The sequence below is a fragment of the Eleginops maclovinus genome, chromosome 9 (genome assembly GCF_036324505.1).
Source record: "Eleginops maclovinus isolate JMC-PN-2008 ecotype Puerto Natales chromosome 9, JC_Emac_rtc_rv5, whole genome shotgun sequence".
Classification (NCBI taxonomy): domain Eukaryota; kingdom Metazoa; phylum Chordata; class Actinopteri; order Perciformes; family Eleginopidae; genus Eleginops; species Eleginops maclovinus.
Window position 1 is genome coordinate 5907374 of NC_086357.1, and position 20354 is coordinate 5927727.

The following is a 20354-nucleotide window of genomic DNA, read 5'->3' on the forward strand; positions in this document are numbered from 1 at the left end:
CTATTTATTCGATCTCCCTCTCTTGAGGAATGCTTTGGAAGAATCATCCGACTTTTGGCAATTTATTATAGTCTGATTTAAGGGCTGATTATATTTCACATCATTAATCCAAGTCTGTAAAGTAACTAAAGGTATTAAATAAATGTAGTGGAATAAAAGTACACCATTTACCTCTGAATTGTTGTGGAGTAGAAGTACAAAGTAGCATAAATTGGAAAAACTCAAGTAAAGCACAAGTATCTAAAAAGTGTACTGAGTAAATGTACTTAGTTACTTCCCACCCCTGCAAGTAAATGTACTTTGTCCATCACAACCCTGCTTTTAACCCATGTAACATCATGGAAGCTTGTGATAATCACGTGGAGAGAAATGAGACAAGCATCAGGTCTGTTTTCCAGAATATGGCAATGAAGTGTTTAATATGTCTGTTGTTGACAAAGAAAGAAACTTTACAAAGTAACAATTCAACACTAGACTCAAACTATTTGTATACTGTCTGTTACCAAAGACTGCAGAAATCTGACATTGGGGCAAACTTCACCGTAAAGAAGTTCAGCAGGGGGGGGGGGGGCTACAATACCATGTTAACAGGCTGTGTGGAAACAAATAATTCGGGAAAGGGTGGTGGTGGGATGGGGCAATTTGTACAGTTTCAGTCCTTATTTTAGTTTTTTTTGTAAAGCCCTCAGGAGGACAGGAATATGTAGCCAAACAAAAATCTGATAACAATGTCAGCTGTTTTTCAACCCATATAATCAAGCTTGAGGGTTCAATATAGACAAAGCAGCAGTTTGACAAACAGAGTCTGAGCACAAGGCCAACTTATGAAAATGTCCCAGGGCTTTCAGACTCAACTCATGGTCTTTCTTAGTTACTCAGAGCCAGGCTAATACTGGAATTTGAAGGAAATACTGATAACTATACAAACAACGTATCAACCAATATTCATTTTACACCAACGTTGGATCCCTTACATTTAGTTGACCAAATATGTAAAGAGTTTTACATGTTGAAGTTAAACACCTGTCAGCAATCTCTAAATATGACTAAGAAATTCCATTTCTTGGGGGCAAACCAAATTTGTGTATCCAACCAAAAAAATCTGTTCTGGATCTGAAGTGTATCACATGGTTATCAACAATTTCAAATGTTCGAAATACATATTTATTCTGAACATTTAGTGAAATAAAGTTGAGGAAAAAAAATACTGCTGAAGGATATTAGATAAATTCCAAAGATTCAATGTTTGGCCACTTCCTTAAAACATATGACAATACTTCAATAACACATTTGCTTGTTCCTTGTTGGCCGCCTCAAACAGAACACCAGATCTATGATAGATATATGATATGAGCAGTCTCCATTTGCAGATGGAGGAAACAAACAAAATTTGAAATGTGGACACTTTGATAAATATTTTATAGAGATTCCTTGAATAATTGTGACCTGGATATGTGCAAGAAGGATATTTTGCAGCACTATCTGGTGGACAAGGAGTGCAACAGCAGCACTGTGTCCTAATGACTGAGATGACGTATTTCTGGATGCACATTGTTCTCCATCTACCTGCCAATACTAATGAGTGAGTCAAAGGAAAACACATTTTGATACAACGTCATACTGCTGAAAGTAATGGCAAACATTGGTTTAACCCAGATTATTGAGCAGAGGAGTCAGCACCATGGACATGTGACAACATCATGCTGTTCAGTATCTGCTGTTCACTAAAGCGAAGCCGCTGTGTACCTGCTGTCAGCATGCGCATGGAAACTATAGATGGGAATTACATCATTTTTGTCCACATACGTATTTGTAGGCAAGGCCATGCAGATTGAAGGCTAGAAAAGGTTTCAGATGCGGTGGGTAGATTGGCCTCAGCATTGATGATAAAGGACACGCTCATGTTCACTCTGCTGGAGAACAGGAAGCCAGCTTTGTATGAATTTTCCTATGAAGTGAGATGAACCCTGCAGCTGCAGCTCGGTGCATGTGGGCCAAAGCTTTAGTTGAACACGTCCCACTGGCAGTCACAGTGGATTATTAAATACCATCCCATCCTATGACTCAACAGATTTTACACTCTGTCTGATATGATTCAAATAAAAAAAAAAAGGGACAGAACGTGTCATCTCAGAATGTAAAGTGAAAAAGAAAGAAAAAAAAGGCACAAATAAATACTGCAAAATGGAATACGGCTGTCTCATGGTAATCATACTGTTAGAATTTCAACAGGCATGTGATAAAAAGGACTGCGGACGCTTCTCAGAGCCCTGGATAAACAAACTTTTCAAGACAGTGATGTCCCACAAAGGATTTCCATGTCAGATATTGTCCTCTGGACCAGTTCTGGCTTGCAGATCCATGAGGAGAATGGAATGCAGCGTGATGTAAAGATACATGCTCACATTTACTCTTGGTGATGTTAAACAAAGGAAGCCTGTGTCCTTATCTGCTATCACTTCCGGTGTTAAAGAAACCAAGAACCATTAATAAAATGTGTTCTCGATTATCTTCCTGCCACATTTAGACTGGCTGGTGAGCGTTAAGAGGGACTATTTCCTCTTTAATGCAAGAGTGTGGTACTAAGCTACAAAAGGCAAAGCACTACTTTAGCACCACATTAGACAGACGCTGACTAAGCGCTCTTCTGTAGTCCCGTCGGTATGCAGCCAATAGTATGGCAACAACTTCTTTACTGAGGTTCAACTGCGTCTGGTAACATGTGCTGTGACCAGCACTGCTGCAAGGGCTTCTGGGAGATGGGTAAGATCTGTGTGGAGTCACCGTGGCATAAATAATGCCTTACCCACAATTCCTTGTGGTGTTTGTGTGGAAGTGGACATGTCATGCTTGAAACTATAAAAATGGAAGAAACATTACTCTGGCCATTTCATACCTGGCACTACAGTACACACCATTTTCATCCTTCACCAGTCTGCTGATCATTGCTCCATTCAGTTATTTTAAATTTGGTTTACAACAATTTACTTTAATTTATGTCACATCTAAAATGTGCTCGTCCACACTCCAGACCCAAAAGATGTTTCATTTAGTATCATAAACAACTATTGAGTCGAGAAAGTGGCATAAATTGAAAGAAGTTGCGATTAACTTTCTGCCAATCAACAATTGATCTTGACTTTACCAAATCCATCTCGGGATAAAAGCAATTAAGTTGCTTCTGGATCTTTCGATCAATTCCCATGATCTTCATCAGCAGCCATATGGTCCCCAGACACACACAGCTAACGCTCATATGTGTGTGTGTTTAACACTGATGTTTGCTTTGTAGATGTGGCGGGGTCTCTGCACCTGTCTTTGGTCACTAAAGCGCTAAAGGAGTCTCTCAGTTAAATGCAGGACTGAAGGTGGCACAAACACCTGATGGCACAGTAAGCGAGGCATCATGAAGAACATCAAACAGTCCCATGGGACAGGAAATGGCCAGAGTTGTGTTTTTACACCTCAGGACAAAATCCAAAACACAACTACTCATAGTCAAAGTCAAAACCTCGAGATGTGGAGGAGATTCTAACAGTTAACATCTGGTCAAAATAATCTGCGACTCCTTTTTCTCTGCGTCTCCATAGTGCTCAAAGCTTTAAGAAGTTAAACTTTTCACAGCGTGTGCCATTCAAGAACAGCAGGAGGTTTAGCGGCACCGCTGACTCCAAGGTTCTCTCATTCTGGCCCCTCTGCCTGACCACAGCATCCCGCCCACCCATGCTTCAGCATGGTACAGTACAATGACACGCGTTATCACATGGTCCAGCACTAAATCATTGGAGTAGAAATCATAAACAAAAGTCAAAAAAATAAGAACACATCTCCGACAAAAAATATACACTCTCACATGAAACCAGGAGGTACCGTAAAGCACGTTGAGTGTGGGGACACACTCGCGCTGTTTGATGGACCCGGCCCCCAGTCTCTTTCACACAGTGCACCTCAAAGGAAAAAAAGCTCAACAAAAGGCAAAATTAAGAATATACACATCTCTAACTGAAGAAATAATTTATGTTCGAAAAGAACAAAATCTGGTAAACAAAATAAATTAAGGCATGCAAAAGGTATAAGGTCAAATCTTAACATTTGGATACTTTTTTTTTTTTAAGCCAAACATCCTATATTGTTAGAAGATCTTCCTGTTGGGAAGAAACCACTCACTCCTATTAAACCCTTAGAACAAAGGTAGCTGCCAAAATAAAATTCAAACCCACTGGAATATCACTGTTATATGCCCGAGCATTTAAAGCCCATATTTACATATTTGTGTTCTGTGTTTGAGCTTTAAGAGGCCGATATTTACATACATGTTCATGCGGATTCAGCAGCAGTGCAGCAAAACAAACAGCGAACACTAGAGTGACACAGACAGGAGTGCTTCTTCCAGCACCCCGAATCAGAAAATAAATACCACGTATCAAAATAAAAAAAAATGTACATCACAAACATTAACGCCGACCTGGATCAGATCCCTCCTTTAGAAAAAGGATACTGCGGCCGAAACAAAACGATATGTAGAAAAACAAAAGAGAGTAGAAAGTGAGACGTTACTGGTCTGTTGGCTTGTAAGGTGACGGTGATCATGGGAAGTGAAGCAGTGCGGAGCAGAGGGAGCTGTGGGTCTGCCACAGTAAGGCTATGCACTCAACACCGAGCTGAGATGCTGCTGCTCCCTCCAACCAACCAACTCATGTCCACTCCAGGAGAGAAGCCGGCACGGACACACAGAAGACATGCAGCGACTCACCCATCACACACACACACGGACACAGGCACACACACTTACACACTGGCACAAACAATCAACAGTTCACTCGGAGAGGCTTGCCACTGCCTCTTCCTTTTTTCCTCTTTTGGATTTTCTTTTTTTTTTTTCTCACTAAGTTTTCTTGGCAGCATTACATGGTGCGCCTCTCCCCACCCCCCATCCCGGGCCCGAGCCCCGTCCTCTCCTCCGCTGCTGAGCAGGACGCCAGGCCGGATGGGAGCTGGGGGTGTGGTGGTGGTATTGGTGGTGGTGGTGGGGAGCTGGGGGGTTGGTTTGGGCGGATCAGTAGTCTGAGATGGGGGCGAGCTCGGGGTCCAGGTCCACTGTGATGTTCTTGTAGAGGCTACTAAGGGAGAAGTGGGGGCTGTAGTGGAGGTTGTTGAGGCCGTCCAGGTGTTGCCGCTCTTTGGAATACCTCAGCAGTTTATACCTGCACACACACGCACACACACACACACACACACACACACACACACACACACACACACACACACACATCTCAATATGCATCCCATCATGCCTCTGCTTTCATCTGCAGACATGTGTACATTGCTTCCACAGCTTTCATACAGAGTTAAACATTTGGAAGATCTCGATTGTATATTTTATCAAACAGAACGGGAAAATATTCGGACATAAGAACCTTTTTCTGTTCTCTGTTTTTCAGGAAATTAATAAATCAAATTCCAAGTTTTTTCCTTTAAAGATGTATGTCTCCAGGGGGAACCAAGGGGCATAGAGCTCAAAAATATATAGTTCCATTAAAAAAAAGTGATTATCTTAAAAAGCTGTCTTTTAAAGACACTTTCGTCTCAACTCAAAATAGACAGGACAGTGCATTGGTTGGGAAGAAGTTTATTCTGGGGATGAATACACATCTGGACTGACCTTCAATCCCCCAAAACTAAGTAGTGTGTGTTCACTTTGTTTAAGGAACATGTCAGCCGAGCAACGCTGATGAGTAAGAAAATATATCAGGCTGATAATGATTATTATCATCGCCCTCTAACCAAAATGCAGATTTTCGCTGTAAAATATTAAAGTGATGCCAGAAAACAATATTTCTGTTCGTCAAAACTGTATAATTACTCCAGAATTCTGAAAATCGTGTCATATAGAACGTCAGACGGCAAAGACAGCTTTGTTTTTACAGAGAATAAATAGGGAATGGATGTCCGGTCGGTCTGCCGGTGGACGAGTGGCAGGCAGCAGGCTGACACTGAAACTGAGATTTCTGAATTAGTTTCTTTTACTGTCCTTTTTTCTGTAGAGGAAGTAAAGAAACTGTAACTCCATTTATTCGTTGTTTGAGGTGCAATATATGACTCCGCGGCTTTAAGACATGAAGAAGAAACTATTATTTTCAGCTTTGCTCTGATGCAGTATTTTTGCCGGAAGTGACGTTAGCGCCCTCATACTATATTTTTGTAGAAAAACCCCTGAAATATATCAGGCTTTTAAAGGATTTTGCCAAAAGGAAAAGGAAAAAAAGGAATATCACCAGCCTGATTTTAGCTGAACTATACACATCTCACTTACTTTACAGTCATGTGAATATAAATTGAGTTTCCATTCATTCATTTAAAGTCATTTAATTTAATTTAACCTAACAGACACTAGAGCTAGCGTTTAGTGGATGTTTGAAAAACATTTGTGCGGTATTTGACTAAGAGTTAAGACTGTGATTTTCATGGTTGCTTTAGACTTCACTGCAGATCTGTGACATAAATCTTACCTCCCGAGGAACTGCACCTCTCCTCTGTGGTGGTGAGGAATGGACTTGTACTTGCCGATCTCTCCCTCTGGTCGTGTCACATTCAGTCCAGCATAGTGAACCCTGAGGAGAAACATGGCTGAATTACTGTACAACAACAAACCAACATTTAGTTACGTACTATAGTCCAATATACTGACAGACCAAATGAGAAACCAATGTATTTTTCTGTCTGTTGAAACCGACCATGAAGCTCTTGTTCTTTCTTTTCTGACGCACAAAGAAAATGACAGTGGTACGATTCTATAGAGTCAGCACTTTAACACTTCTGTCTGCTGTCTAGACGTCGATATGTTCTTTGAAGAAGTGTTGGGTTAGTGGCCTGAAATAAGATCTGTGGTTAACACAAGTTCAAGAGATTTTCAACTTTTGTTCTCCGATATAAAATACGTCAGTAATACCCTACTGGTGGAAGTTTCTCTGGGCATGAAACCAGCGGTTGCTAACAAATGACTATTTGAGAGTACTAAACGCCACGATGAAGAAGATTAGCTGCCTTTAGCCTAGCGCTGGTGAGGTGAAATTGTTTAAGCAGAATGTAGTGCATCGATATCCTTACGTTTTCTTTTCACCTCTGCCGATTGCATTATGCCTAAAAAAAATCATAAAAGTAGTGTTTAATATGTAGAGGTTATCCCGCTAAACCCGCTTTTTTCTGCAATTTTCCCAAATCCAATGGGAAAATCCCCTTTTTTCCCCTTGACCAAATTGCTTTTTGTAGAGGGAGCCTATGCGATGCTTACTTCTGGGTCAGCCTAAAGAAACCTGTCATTACTGCACCACTGTATGGGGTGGTTGTATAACCATCATGGCCCCCTGGTAGAACCCCACACATAACAACACAGACTATAACAGCCCTTGTTGTCTCAGAACTGTTTCTGAGGTCTATTTTTGGGCATTCTGTAAAATTGTGTAATATTTGTATATACAGCACCGGAAAAAATTAAGAGACCACTCACATTTTTCCTATATCTTTATCTCTACATGTATGACAGACATTTTAGTGTCTGTTCAATTCCAACACAGAGAACAATTGTCAGTAGTTTATAGAATAAAGAAAAGAAAAGCCATTTAAATCAAAGACATGTCTAATAAAACAAGAGTAAATGATAATGTTGAAGTGGTCTCTCAATTTTTTCCGGGGCTGTACTTTCGTATCTTTGGTGTAATATTAAGCTATCTTTGGCTCTTTTTGCTGCAACAAATAAAAATGTCCCCTCTGTGGGACGAGTAAAGGGATTCTGATTCTGATGTGAGAACAGTGGTAATGACTATAACCATAGAGCACATCCGCCATCAGACCAGGACATAAAACTACTCAGTTTCACACGTTACTGAAGTGGTAAACACATCAAATTCAAACTCTATGTTCTGGGGAGCAGATGAACCATAAAAAAAACTGGGACAGAATTGTGGAGTGACTCTTCAGACTAGAAAAGCATTTGATCAATGATCCAAACATAAAAACCTCTGTGTGCATATCATAACAGCAGCTCCAACCCCTTTCAGCAGTCAGGGAATTACTGGGAAGAGAGGCGCTTGATGAACACAGGTCCAGGTCTTTCACCACAAAGACATTCATGCCTATACGGGTAAATAAATTACAACTGGTATCTAAAAAAGGTGATATGTATTTGTATTCTGTGCCTCTAATGTGACATGTTTTCAAATATTGTCGCCTAATCGTGACCTCTGTAGACAAGGAAGTATAAAAGACTACATTTCCCAGCCTCTTAAGAGACACAGAGATAGGCAACCTGTGCGAAAGACACCGTGAGTAACAGTTTTATACCGTAAAGTAATATTCTCCTACACAAAGTAAAGAAAGAAATGCTAGAGTTGTTTATTATTTTATGGGAGTTTTGCCTCTTTTGTTTTGCGTGTGAAAATAAAAGTTTATTATTTTCTTTTGATGAAACGCAAAATATCTACACATCATTTGAAGTCAAACAAATCATCACAGCTGTAAATAAAAACAAACAAACGAAAGATAACACGCTAGAACTTTCATGTAAAAACCTATACATCAAACTACCGGAGGCAAAAAGCATCACAAGGCCTCTTATCTACCCGAGTGGATAAGAAGTGCAAAAGTGTAACATAGTGTAGCTATTGCTGACCGTTTCATGTAAGTGGATGGAAGATGCTCAAACAATTGGCCTCTTAGTCCGAAAAGTATTTATCATCCAGTGACGACGGTTGCCTCCGAGTGTGTGTGTAATGTGAGTGATACTGAGTTTCGATTAACTATCAAACCTTTGGACTGATAGACTTCACATTTTCTGTGTGCTTCCCTGAGGGCCAAAGGGAGCATTTGAGTGCCATGCGCCATGTAAGGGATAATAATGACCTCTTCGCTGCACTTTATCCCGCTTATTACACAACCAGAAACTAAACCATCTAACGACTCGACTCCCAATATTAATTGAAATTATTTGATTGACTCAAAAATGATCATATTTCTCTCGCTAAGAAAAAAACCCTCTGTTCCCCGGTGCACCAACGGCTGGAACTACGACAACAACAACTTAACCTTTCTGATCGATGTTTTCTGTGACTGTTCAAGTCTGTTCACAGTTTCGGATCCACTAACAAGTCCTTAAACACCACAGAGCCCAGACCATGTTCCTGTTAGTGTTCACTTCCTGTGTGTCTTCTTCTGGGGATCTATCTTTCCTGATCCTCCTTAACAACGGTCAATAAATCCTTTTATTACAGCGATCTGTACTACTGGATTAACAACGTGTCACATGTTCTGAATTGACCAATCAGAATTGATTATTCAACTAAACCACGTAATAAGTCGTAATAGATTATGGTTCTATAGAAAACTGCGAAATTCAGTTACGCACAGCCAGACTTTTGTTAGTGCATCAGGATCCACACAACAGCCTGGAAATATTCACTAACAGGCACAAGGTACGTCTCTGCATGCTGTAAGAGTTCCATCTCAATACACCTCTTTTCACATATCACCGTTGTGTTTCTCTTCAATGTGAAAAGCTCAGGAGACAAAAGCAGTCCGAGGGCAAAACGAGAACCGCTGAGTTACTAAAGAAAGGGATCTGACTACTTTGTGAATACCTTGTTTGTAGACTTACCTGTTCCACAAGTCGTCATCCTCTCCTCCCCAGCCCCAGAATGCATTGGGAAAGCCATTAATCTTGCGAAACTGCTCTACAGTGAGTCCACTGACACCACCAAAGAACTCGCTGTATGGAAGACTGAAAACAAACAAGAGTTAAAATCACCATGAGATGGTTCATTAAATCTGTTGGTCACTGAAGGAAATCTTGACTAAAGCAGGACAAGCTGTTTATGTTCTTAACAACTGATGACACACTCACATGTACATGTATTTGTCCAGCTTGGCAGCAAAGTGGCGCGGCATCTGACCGCAGCCGTAGTAGTTTCGGTCGTTCTCGGGGATGTGGTCGACGTCATGGAACACCAAGCAGTCCCAGTCCAAGTCCTTCATGGCTTCCATGAATCCCACGTTGAACAGCATGGCTCTGTTGAAGGGCTGGCTGCCACTCTACACGGCATGAGTAGAGTACACGTTAATAACGCTGACTTCTCATACACATAATGTTCATTAGGGATGCACCGATACATCAGCCAAAGATTGGCATCAGCCGATGTTCGCCCTATTTATTGCCATCGGCAAATGAAGTGACATTCACTGATGGCAGTTGCCGAGGCTTTTGTTATTTTTTCCCGCGTTCCGTCATAACATCTGTGGCACCCGTAGTTCGTTCACATAAAAAAAAAAAAACATCAACTAAAGAAAACAAAAAAAAACATGTCGGCAGTGTGGAAGTATTTCAATGTTTCACCCAGAGATCCGCCATTTACTTATGTAGATTAACTACATTATTCCAAAGTTTACAGTAACTTTGGATAATAACACGGGAATAATAAACGGAGCGCTCTTTTTTCCTCTCTCCCTGTCTCCGTCTCCAGACAGCTGGTCCGTATCCTTCTCATGCAGCTCGCTGATCCAGTAATGAATGATCCGACAGTAAAGATTAAATATATTTATAACTATATTAGGTAGATAAAATAGATAAGTGTGATAAGTCTAACTCTAAACGTGTGTTTTGCTCCGCTCACCGGTCCCCTCACAGCGGGCAGAGCTGCAGGTGATCCGAGGAAGATGCTTACTTTTTAACAGCGTACTGTGATGTTATAATAACTTGCTCAGCCTTTGAAACTGAAAACATTTTTGCGCAAATTTTTTTTTTTCCTGGCAGAAAGTGGAATAACAACAGTAGAAGAAAAAATTACATTAAAACATCTGCATCGGCCAAGAAATGTAGCATCGGTGCATCCCTAATGTTCACACAGCAGAAGCAGGGCAGCTCACACACCTGTTCGATGACGTAGAAGGCAAACTGCAGCCGCTGTCTCTGCAGCATGGGGATGAGATGTTGGAAGAGGATGGGGAGATGCTCATGGCGGTTTCTAAATGGAATCAGGATGGCCACCTAAAAGGACAAATGTTAGAGTAAAAAATAAGAGCCAACCTTCTGCTTTCTCGTAGTTTTCCCCCTAGAGGAACCCATTTGCATCACTGGTTTAAAAAAAAGTTTGAAGGATATGTATTATTTAAAGACTTCTAAAAGGCCTACCTTCCAACGAGGTCTGCAATCTTTTGGTTTCCAGTGGCCTCCAAACTCAATGTCAAAATACTTGGAGGACCTCAGTTCTATCTCCTCCATGGGGATCTCTGTCATGTTAACTTCAATAAGGCCCTCTGCGGAGAGAGTTTTGTGTGTGTGGGGGGGGGGGGGGGGGGGTCATTGCACTGATACATCACAGTAAAAACAAATACCTACAGAGTAAAACACCATGCTGTTTTTCTCTCGTTCCTGTGCTAATGATCTCATTGGTCTGAACACTAATTAGCTTCTTCTTCTTCTTCTTATTTATTTTCATTGTTTTTTTAAAGCAAGACAATCAAACAGCAAAGCTTGAAGTGCAGTGGATTTTAAATGATAAGCTTTCCTGAAACGACGAGTTAGAGCCAGTTTTTTGTTTCGTAAAAAAGGCCAAATATTGTCACGTAAACATGACCTCTGTAGTCAAGGAAGCATAAAAGAATGGTGCCAGCCTCTTAGGAGACAGAGATAGGCAACCTGTGCGAAAGACAACGTGAGAAACAGTTTTATACCGTTAAGTAATATTGTTCTACACAAAGTAAAGAAAGTAAGACGAGAGTTGTGTATTATTTTATGGGAGTTTCGCCTCTTGTTTTGTGTCCGAAAATAATAAAAGTGTATCATTTTCTTTTTACTTTTTGACTTAACGCGAGTCGCAAAATATTAACACATCATTGGGAGTCAAATAAGTCATCATAACTGTAAGTACAAACAAATAAAGGAAAGTGTTCGAACCATGGATGTATAATAAGAACTGGATACAACGTCTGAGGCGGGACAGCGTTCTTTCCTATAAGAGCTGCTCATTGGCACGCAAAATGGTCTGAGATTCTCTAGAGCAAAACGTCAAAAATTACCCATCATGCCTGGCTGTCAAGAACATAGATAGTGCATGTGCAGTTGAGTTTCCCCTCAAGCCCCGCCCCCGATATCCCGCTCTGGGCTCAGTAGAATGAATGGAGAGAGAAACTAAATCTGGATTCAGCTTTTAGCGCATTTTACAACTTTAAGGACATAATGTGTTTAATAAGGGCTATAAAAGGGTTCATACTGGGTAGTTTATTGGTTTAAAAAAATGATCCACTGATTTACAGACGTCTCTTTCCCAATGTAAGTCAATGGGAAAAAGTATTTCTGGGGCGGCTGACGTCACGGACTGATACGGAATATGTAGTACCGCTGTTTGGCCACTACGAATATTTTCCTCAAAGTCTGGAGCAGACTTAGAACTGTCTGTTTAAGGCGTGTAGTCCCTTGATGGAAACAAAAGAAGGAAGCTGCGACACAACACTTTCCTGTTGTCAGGCAAAACGTCTGTACTCACTCATAGAAGGTAATCGCTCTGGGCACGGCAGGTTCTGGGCGTAGGTGAAGTTCTCAGGGAGGTACGTGGTCGGTTGCACCAGATATTCACTGGAGTTGCTGCCCTCAGGATAGTCTGCAGCAACAACAACCAATACCTGGTATAACAGCAGAATACTCCAAAGCACATTGTAGACATCAAATGATGGATGATACAGCTTCAACATGGGTCCCATTTCTTATGATTTTGTGTCAAATGACTAATGGAGTTTTTGAAATTGGTCAACCATCGATCAAGAGCTCTTAACAGGCTGGAATGTAGTCCTAAAAGCTGTGCACTGTCAATGACTGTCCACTAAAAGTGCCAATTCTTTCCATTGACATTCTCAGATTGCTAAAAGGAACCTACGGTGATTCAAGAATTGTTTTCTTGATCCTTAATTTAATCGCCAGCCTGTTTGCATGTGCCTTGTTATCAAGACAGGAGGTAAAAATATGAGTGACACTTATAGAGAGGAGAAGCTGTTTTTTGTTGGAATGAAGACAGCGTTGAGTAGTGTTGTCTCAAAAATGATTACATGCCATGGCCGAATATTAAGTTGATTTTCACATTGTGAATATGACATGAGATTTCCGGAGGTGACTTTTCTTTGAGCAAGACGTGGTTAGACACAATAATAAAATAAGTAAATCAATAAAAACCTTTTAATTCTTTGTAGGCTCCTTTCCATAATTACAACACACAGCTGCATCCCAACTGCACTCTCACCTTGGTGTTTATTTTTAGAGCTCTGCACCTTAGATTTCTTTGTACAAATGTATTAATATATTCATTACTTGTATACAAGACCTTCACAACCGTTAAATAGGGCCCGCGTTTGAAAAAACTCTTTACGTGGTTGGCAACTGGCAGTGAAGCATTAATACTTAATTTAAAGTACATTTCTGTACAGTATGTGGAGGTTAAATACATATTGTTGTGGAGTATTGGCATGTAATTACCTAATGGGGTGGTGCAAAAGTAAATTTACCCAAACCTGTGCTTAAATAGTTTTACACCGATACACTTACTGAGGGAAGTGTATACCTTTTACATTAATCTGAGAGATCTAGTTATTTTGCAGGATAAGAACTCCATGACAGCCAGTCCTCGAAAGAACAACACTGCCTAAAGTTGCTTAACTCATGTATGTGAAGCCTCAGACATACATATTCAGGGTTTTTTTCTAGAAAAATATAGTATGAGGGCGCTAACGTCACTGCCGGCCAAAATTACGGCCACGCACACTGTCCAGGGAAAATAATGCATTAGAGCGAAACACAAAATAATAGTTTCTTCATGTCTTAAAGCTGCTGAGTCATAAATTGCACCTCAAACAGCACGTAAATCCCTGGATACGGTTTCTTTACTTCCTCCACAGAGCAAACAAAGCTGTCTGACACTCTATTTGACACAATTTGAATATTTTGGAAGTTATTATACCGGTTTTGAACAGTAATATTGTTTTGTGGCATCACTTTAAAATGTTATGCTGAAAATCTGCATTTTGGTATGAGGGCACACGCCAAAACTAAGAGGTCACAGCGCCCTTGTTACCCTGTTTAGACAAAACCCTGATATTCAATGGGACTTTTCTTTACTGAGGTCATGCCATTTTATGGGAGCTTTGGAACACATAATGCTGAAATTGTTAACAAAGAGAATAGTAGGGATGCACTGGTTGCAAATTCATCAGCCAATACTGATGTTCAGAATAATAATATGACCCATGCCGATGAGTTTCTGTTACATTTGTGTTGTTTGGTTGCCTACAAGGATCTTTCGAGCAGGCGCTGAACTTGTATACATTACCAAAGCCATAATGATCAAAAGATTTAAGCCAAAAATGTCCCTAGTGAGGCACAAGGTTGAACTAACTTGAGTATGTAGGAAGTGTGCTCTAAAAATATAATGCATTACCATGGGCACTGGAAATGTGCCAACTTATAATTCATACCATTAGACGATGGTTGTTTTTTAAATGTATTTAAAGTATTAACAGCAGCTTTCCCTTAAAGAGTGATGGCCGTGAATCTCATGTACAATGCATATATGGATACAGACGCCCCCATCTGGACATCCACCTACTTTAAATGTTAATTCTATTCCTATACTGCATAATGAGTCCTTGAATCTAGCGATGAAACACTGCTAGACAGTCAGCCGTATGGCGAAAATGAATACTTCACTAACCTGTCCCGTTGAGTGTACTGTTCTTATTTGTGTACAATCGAATCATCTGGCCAATGGTCCTCACATTGTCCCTCAACATGATGCCCTGGGCCTGCACCATGAAGAAGTATGTGTTGGCTGAAGGAGAGACAAAAAATTCAAAACAAGTGGGAATTAGTTTGGTTTAATAGTTTTTTTATATTCTGGTACGTTTGATGGTGCAGCAATATTGCAACAACTTTTATATGACACCACTTGTGAACCATGTGCACTGGTAACAATCAACGGCATTTATCACAAACACATCAGCAACACACAAGTTATAGAATCCACTTTATATTTTTGTGTGTTTTGCCTACTTATTTACTAGAATGAATACCTACACTGAGTCAAAGCAGTATATACACTTTCACTTCTAAAGGTTCTGGAATGTGTCTGGTTTACATCAATGTAACAACAGCAATCATCTAAATTAGTATTTTCCTTACGATTTTTTTACAGACAATTTGGTCAAAAGGTTTGCACTGAAAAGATGGGAAGAAGGGAGACTTTATTTAAATGATATTAATTTGAAGCGTGGTACAGTATGATAATGATAGTAGTCCCCAAATTCGATTAAGAAAATAACTAGTCACTTCAGTGTTCTCATTAGGGCGGCACTATTTGGTAAAAAATAACCAATTGCAATTATTTTAACCGCTATTGCGATTATTCAGAGGGAATTATCATTTTTGAAACTTTATTCAATATATATATTAAAATGATCATATTGTATTTTTTTAAGAGGATCTTTTTATAGGCTGGGATTTCTCTGCAGCACTCAAGTAGTTAATTCAGATATCTTTGCCTGAACTAAATATACTGCAATTTGGATATTACACTAGTCCAGATTGTAATTTCTATAAAATATCAATTGTGCAGGTCTAGCTGTCATAACATTTTAAGATTAGCATAAATTTGCCCTCCTGGTTGATTTATAATATTAAACTACAATGTTCTAATAGAGGCACAGCAATTAAAAGAACAGCTACCATGGTAAAATGTTTTTCTCTTAAGGTTAACACATTTACATCATTCTGTGATACATCGTCATATTCCACCACCCTAGTGTCAGTCTTACTATTGGCCAGAACAAAAAGTTCAGTTTGTGTGTGAGCGGTAAACAGCAGTGTTTGGGGATGATAAGAGTCTTATCACAGCATCCAGGCACCATTGGTTGAGAGCAGGTGATTGGGTTAAAAAAACAAACAAGCAAGTCAGCCTTACAAAGACGGACAGTTAGCGGCTGGATACACAAACAATTTGTTTGCTACAATCCCAAAAAATAATCATCCTCGGTTTAGGACTTAAAAATGCTTTTAAAGCGTAACACTCCCTCTTTATCTGGTGCCAGGCTAACTCAAATCAATAGGTTCACCGCCTCTCATGCTTGAGTATTGGTCACAGAGAAGGCAGAACAAGCAAAGCATGAAATGACTGTCCTGCATGACTGGTCTGCGCAATTTCGAAAAAAAGTCCTTGCATTACATTGACTGATATTCTCATTGCAATATGATTGGTGAAATCAAACACGCATGATAATTGTGTAATTTTTCATAGATATTTAAACTATTATTTTTTATTAAATCTGTACAATACCATTTGTAGGCTAGGACTGCTCTGCAGCACCACAATACTTCAGGTATTTTTTAATATTAAGAGACCAATCCAAATTGTTCTTAAATCTTTATCTCTACATGTATGGCAGCCAGTCCAGTGTTTGTTGAATTCCAACACAGAGAAATGTTGTCAGTAGTTTATAGAATACAATAAAAAAAATCCTTTAACTCGAAGACAAACCTTTAAATAATAAAACAAGAGAAAATGATAATGCTGAAGTGGTCTGTTAATTTTTTCTGCGGCTGTATTTGCAATTTTGGATGTTGCACTAGTACTTTTTTGCAATTTAGATAACATGTCGGTAAATTGTGCAGCAGTAGCCCTGAGTTCTCTAACGTAATCTCCGCTGTATGTTGAGTAGAGGATGGAATTCAAACAGCATTACTTGTAAATCAAGGAAGAGCCCAAGCATATAAAGTAGAGTTTATCAGAAACATACAGTAGGCGACATCACATTCTGTAAAAAGCCAACATTCACCCCGCTGCTGCTACACATAGCTCAGGCCTACAGGAACACATTCTCCTGTTAACTTAATGAATTACTTACACCATAACTAGCTACGGCAAGGAACTGCAGACGTTTGAGAAAACAACAAGTACTGTGCCAGGGCTAGCCCTAGCCTGCAGCTCCAGTTCTCTTCGACATTGATTTACAACATGCATTACGCTCAGTCTGCATGTCTCAACATTACACAGAGGAGCAGTAAATCATTTATATGTGTGAAGAGATGCGTTTGTTTCACAGTTACGTCAGTCAAGTTTCCTGTTGTACAGTAATACATCTATAGCTAAATATATAGTGATAGAAACACATTCTGTTTAAAACACCTGTAAACATTGTGCTTTTCTTATTTGGAACAAGATGCAGACTTTGGCCTCTTATGCTAAAGTGCCAAATCTTAAAACCCAATGGACCCTTCTATGATCGTAGATGTGTCATACTTATCACACATCAGTAGTAATTGTGTCTGTAAGAACTGTACTTCAGTAGCATGTTGAATTTCCAAATAAGTGTCATTTGCAGTGTACAATACTTTATTATAGCCAAGAGAACATGCGTTGCGTCAATATCATACTGGGGAAATCCCTCTCACATGATCTTTACTTTGCATGATTCATGGAATAAACACAATTCCCACAGAAGCCAATACCCACAGTCTAAATGCAGTATTGTGATTTTTGTTGTTGCATTGCAACAGAACACAAAACCACCCTGTCTTGGCTTGTTGTCTCTCCCCACATCAGGAATCATGACATATGTCTTCAGTTCAATTTCCCAAAACTGCCTCTCTTTCCAAGCATGACTAAAGCTTACTGCCAGTAAAAGTCTGCAGTATATTTATATGAATACTGTCAACACAAAACACTTCCCTAGCGCATGTGATCACCACAGAAAGTAACCAGTATAAAGCCAAAAACAACAAATCGTTATCGACACCAATGTTAAAACTGAAACCTGCCAAGCCCACAAAGTATTACTAGCATCTGCATCCATGTACAGATCCACAAAATCAGAAAGTTATCCTTACTTCTTTAAAATAATGCAGTGTGGCTAGGCCAGGGGACACCTGATTAGAGAAACATCAAGGCTGCATTGTATTACTATATTGTCGATACATTGCGAATGGCAGGTTGAGCAGAGATTGAGCAGAGTGTCAAATAAGTGTCATAATATAGTTTCCAATATGTTTGCTTAATTAACCAATAATACAATGATGTGTGGTAAACACCGGTATTTGACCGGGATAGTCAACACAACTGCAGACATGTGGACATGGCGATGAATACTGACACACTTTTAATCCGACGGACAGTACGTGTGGATGCTGGGTTCACAACCTGAGTGTAACACCAACGTTGGTATTGATGCCAAAAGTTCATTCATTCAAAAGGCAACACTGCAACACTAGCTAAAGCTCATATACCCCATATATCAAACACAACGGGACACTATATAGGGAATATTTCTACTGCCTGCCGTTGAAAGAGGCATTTAGCTCTTTGACATCGCAAAATAGCGAGGGCCAACTGAGCATCATGGCCTGGGGTGGATGTTTTAGCAGCTGGATAGTTAGCCAGCTAGCTAGCATCCAGCGGCGTTAGCATGGACTGAGAAACAGCAGCTGGAGTTTGTTAGGCTGCGGAGGATAATGATAATCCAGAGATAATCAGATTAATTGATGCCCTGTAATGCGATTAGTGAAAACCTCTGCTTACTAACCTATTCCCGGAGCCACATAAATAAAGTAGAGACAAGTGGTGGACATGGAGAAGAAGAATATGAAGGCCAGAAACGATCGGTTGGACATTCGCAGCAGCCGCCTCCAGTTCACCATTTTGGCTTAGGCCTGCTTCCAGTTCGCCGATATGAATCCCATAAAAAATGTTTGGAGTTAAAAAGTCCTCGAATTGATAAACAACAATGTCAATGGTGTGTTCATGGAAAAAGATGCACCGTCGAAGCCCAGAGGTGCAGCGCGGAGAAGGCAAACGCTAGCAATGCTAGCCGGCCTGCTTTCCCCTGCCAAGAAATTTCCAGATGGAAAAAGCAGGCCTGTGTCGTTAATATCAGGCCACTGAGAGCCGCATGGAGCACCGCCGGTCGGGCATGTTGAAACCGTTAACTACGGGCTGAGACAGTGAATCTACTTAAGGGTAATTGTGGAAGCCTCCCATTGTTGCATTGTCGGCAGCGAAGCTTTTATCGCTAGCGCTGCAGGTTGGTCATTGAAGGGGGCAGGACCGCTGTGCCTTCACCCACACAGTCTACTCTCGGCCGGCGCTGTGTGTCCAACACAGTCGGCGCACTACTTCATCAAACTGCGCGCACGGGAGTCCTGTCATGCCACCGGGTGCCTCCACGCTGTTACCGCACGACCGTGGCATTCATTCAAAACCCGTAAATGCTGTATATTGTATTTTTTTAAAAAGGCAGTAAAACAGATATAAAGTCGGGCTTCTTTTCATTTTCTGCTGGCACTGCAGAGACCGTTTCCGGTGGGTGTAACAACCCGTTCCCCTCCTCCGCGTCGCCATGGAAACGTGTGTGCGGTGCGGCAGTGTCTTCCCTGTAACGCAGCGTTTCCTTCACTTTGTTTGCGGCCATATATAACATACGTACAAATATTTCATACAAAAACAACGAAGTTTGTAATTGTATGATTAACTGAAAACTGGAGAATTCATGCTGAATTAGATCATTAAATTACATTACGATAAAAAAAGACAATAACCCTTTAATATAACATTATTATTTAGCTTACACAATTCTTGCAGTATATTCCATTTCCTACTCATCCAGTTGTATGCACACAATTAACTTAGCACATGCATGTTTGCTAAAACTTAATACAAATATCCCTGCACACCAGCGGATCAGATGGTCTTCTACAAGGTGGGGATATGGAGATTATTTGAGTGCTGTGTTTATTAAATGGCTGAAAGGTGCAACATGAAGAAAAGGGACAGTTCCTTGTTGTTTGGCAGGTAAGACAGGAGACTCCTGATAAGCTTGTGACTTTAGTCCTCTGTGGTCTCCAAAAATGTAAAGCGCACAATTTCTGTTGATAAATGAAAGAGCAGCGACCAAAAACTCTTAAACCAAGATCATGACTCCTGCCTTCTGATCAAAGCTTATTTCACTAATTTAACTGGATCTGCTGTCTTCAGCCTCACAAAAGGCACCAGACTACATACTCAAAGAACACAGAATAATTGCTGGTCCACCGCTTCCTTAAACAGTTACTTTGTGTAAGTGACATTGTTAAATATAGGCTAACCAAAGTCCTGTCGTAAAATTACTATTTCGCCAATAAAGTCTGGTGGCTCTGATTATTTCAACAGTTCCCATAACAGTTTTAGTTCTCTGTAAAGAATGCGTTGTCTTTACTCCCGTCTGTTAAGACAAAGTATAAGCTACTGTAGGTAATGCACAGACTATTAAGAAGTATCTCATACAACCTCATACTGTAG

The 20354-nt window shown here is 40.3% G+C and overlaps 1 protein-coding gene across 1 annotated transcript; it reads right to left on the reverse strand.

Moving 5' to 3' along the window:
* Positions 1–386: 386 nt before the first annotated feature.
* b4galt6 (UDP-Gal:betaGlcNAc beta 1,4- galactosyltransferase, polypeptide 6) lies at positions 387–19369 on the reverse strand. Its single transcript, XM_063891375.1, has 9 exons — positions 18604–19369; positions 14745–14861; positions 12534–12647; positions 11180–11304; positions 10919–11035; positions 9896–10083; positions 9650–9772; positions 6510–6611; positions 387–5204 (listed from the first exon to the last, which is right to left on the reverse strand). Exons 1-9 carry the CDS (start codon positions 18716–18718, stop codon positions 5057–5059), a joined length of 1149 nt encoding a protein of 382 aa, XP_063747445.1. The 5' UTR covers positions 18719–19369; the 3' UTR covers positions 387–5056.
* Between the last annotated feature and the right edge of the window lie 985 nt (positions 19370–20354).

Coding starts and splice junctions, on each gene's coding strand:
- b4galt6 (XM_063891375.1), bottom strand. CDS start 18,718: ATGGTGAACTGGAGGCGGCTGCTGCGAATGTCCAACCGATCGTTTCTG. Junction 11,305..12,533: donor AGAGCGATTACCTTCTATGA/GTGAGTACAGAC, acceptor CTCTCTCCGCAG/AGGGCCTTATTGAAGTTAAC. Junction 6,612..9,649: donor GATGACGACTTGTGGAACAG/GTAAGTCTACAA, acceptor GTTTCTCCTCAG/GGTTCACTATGCTGGACTGA.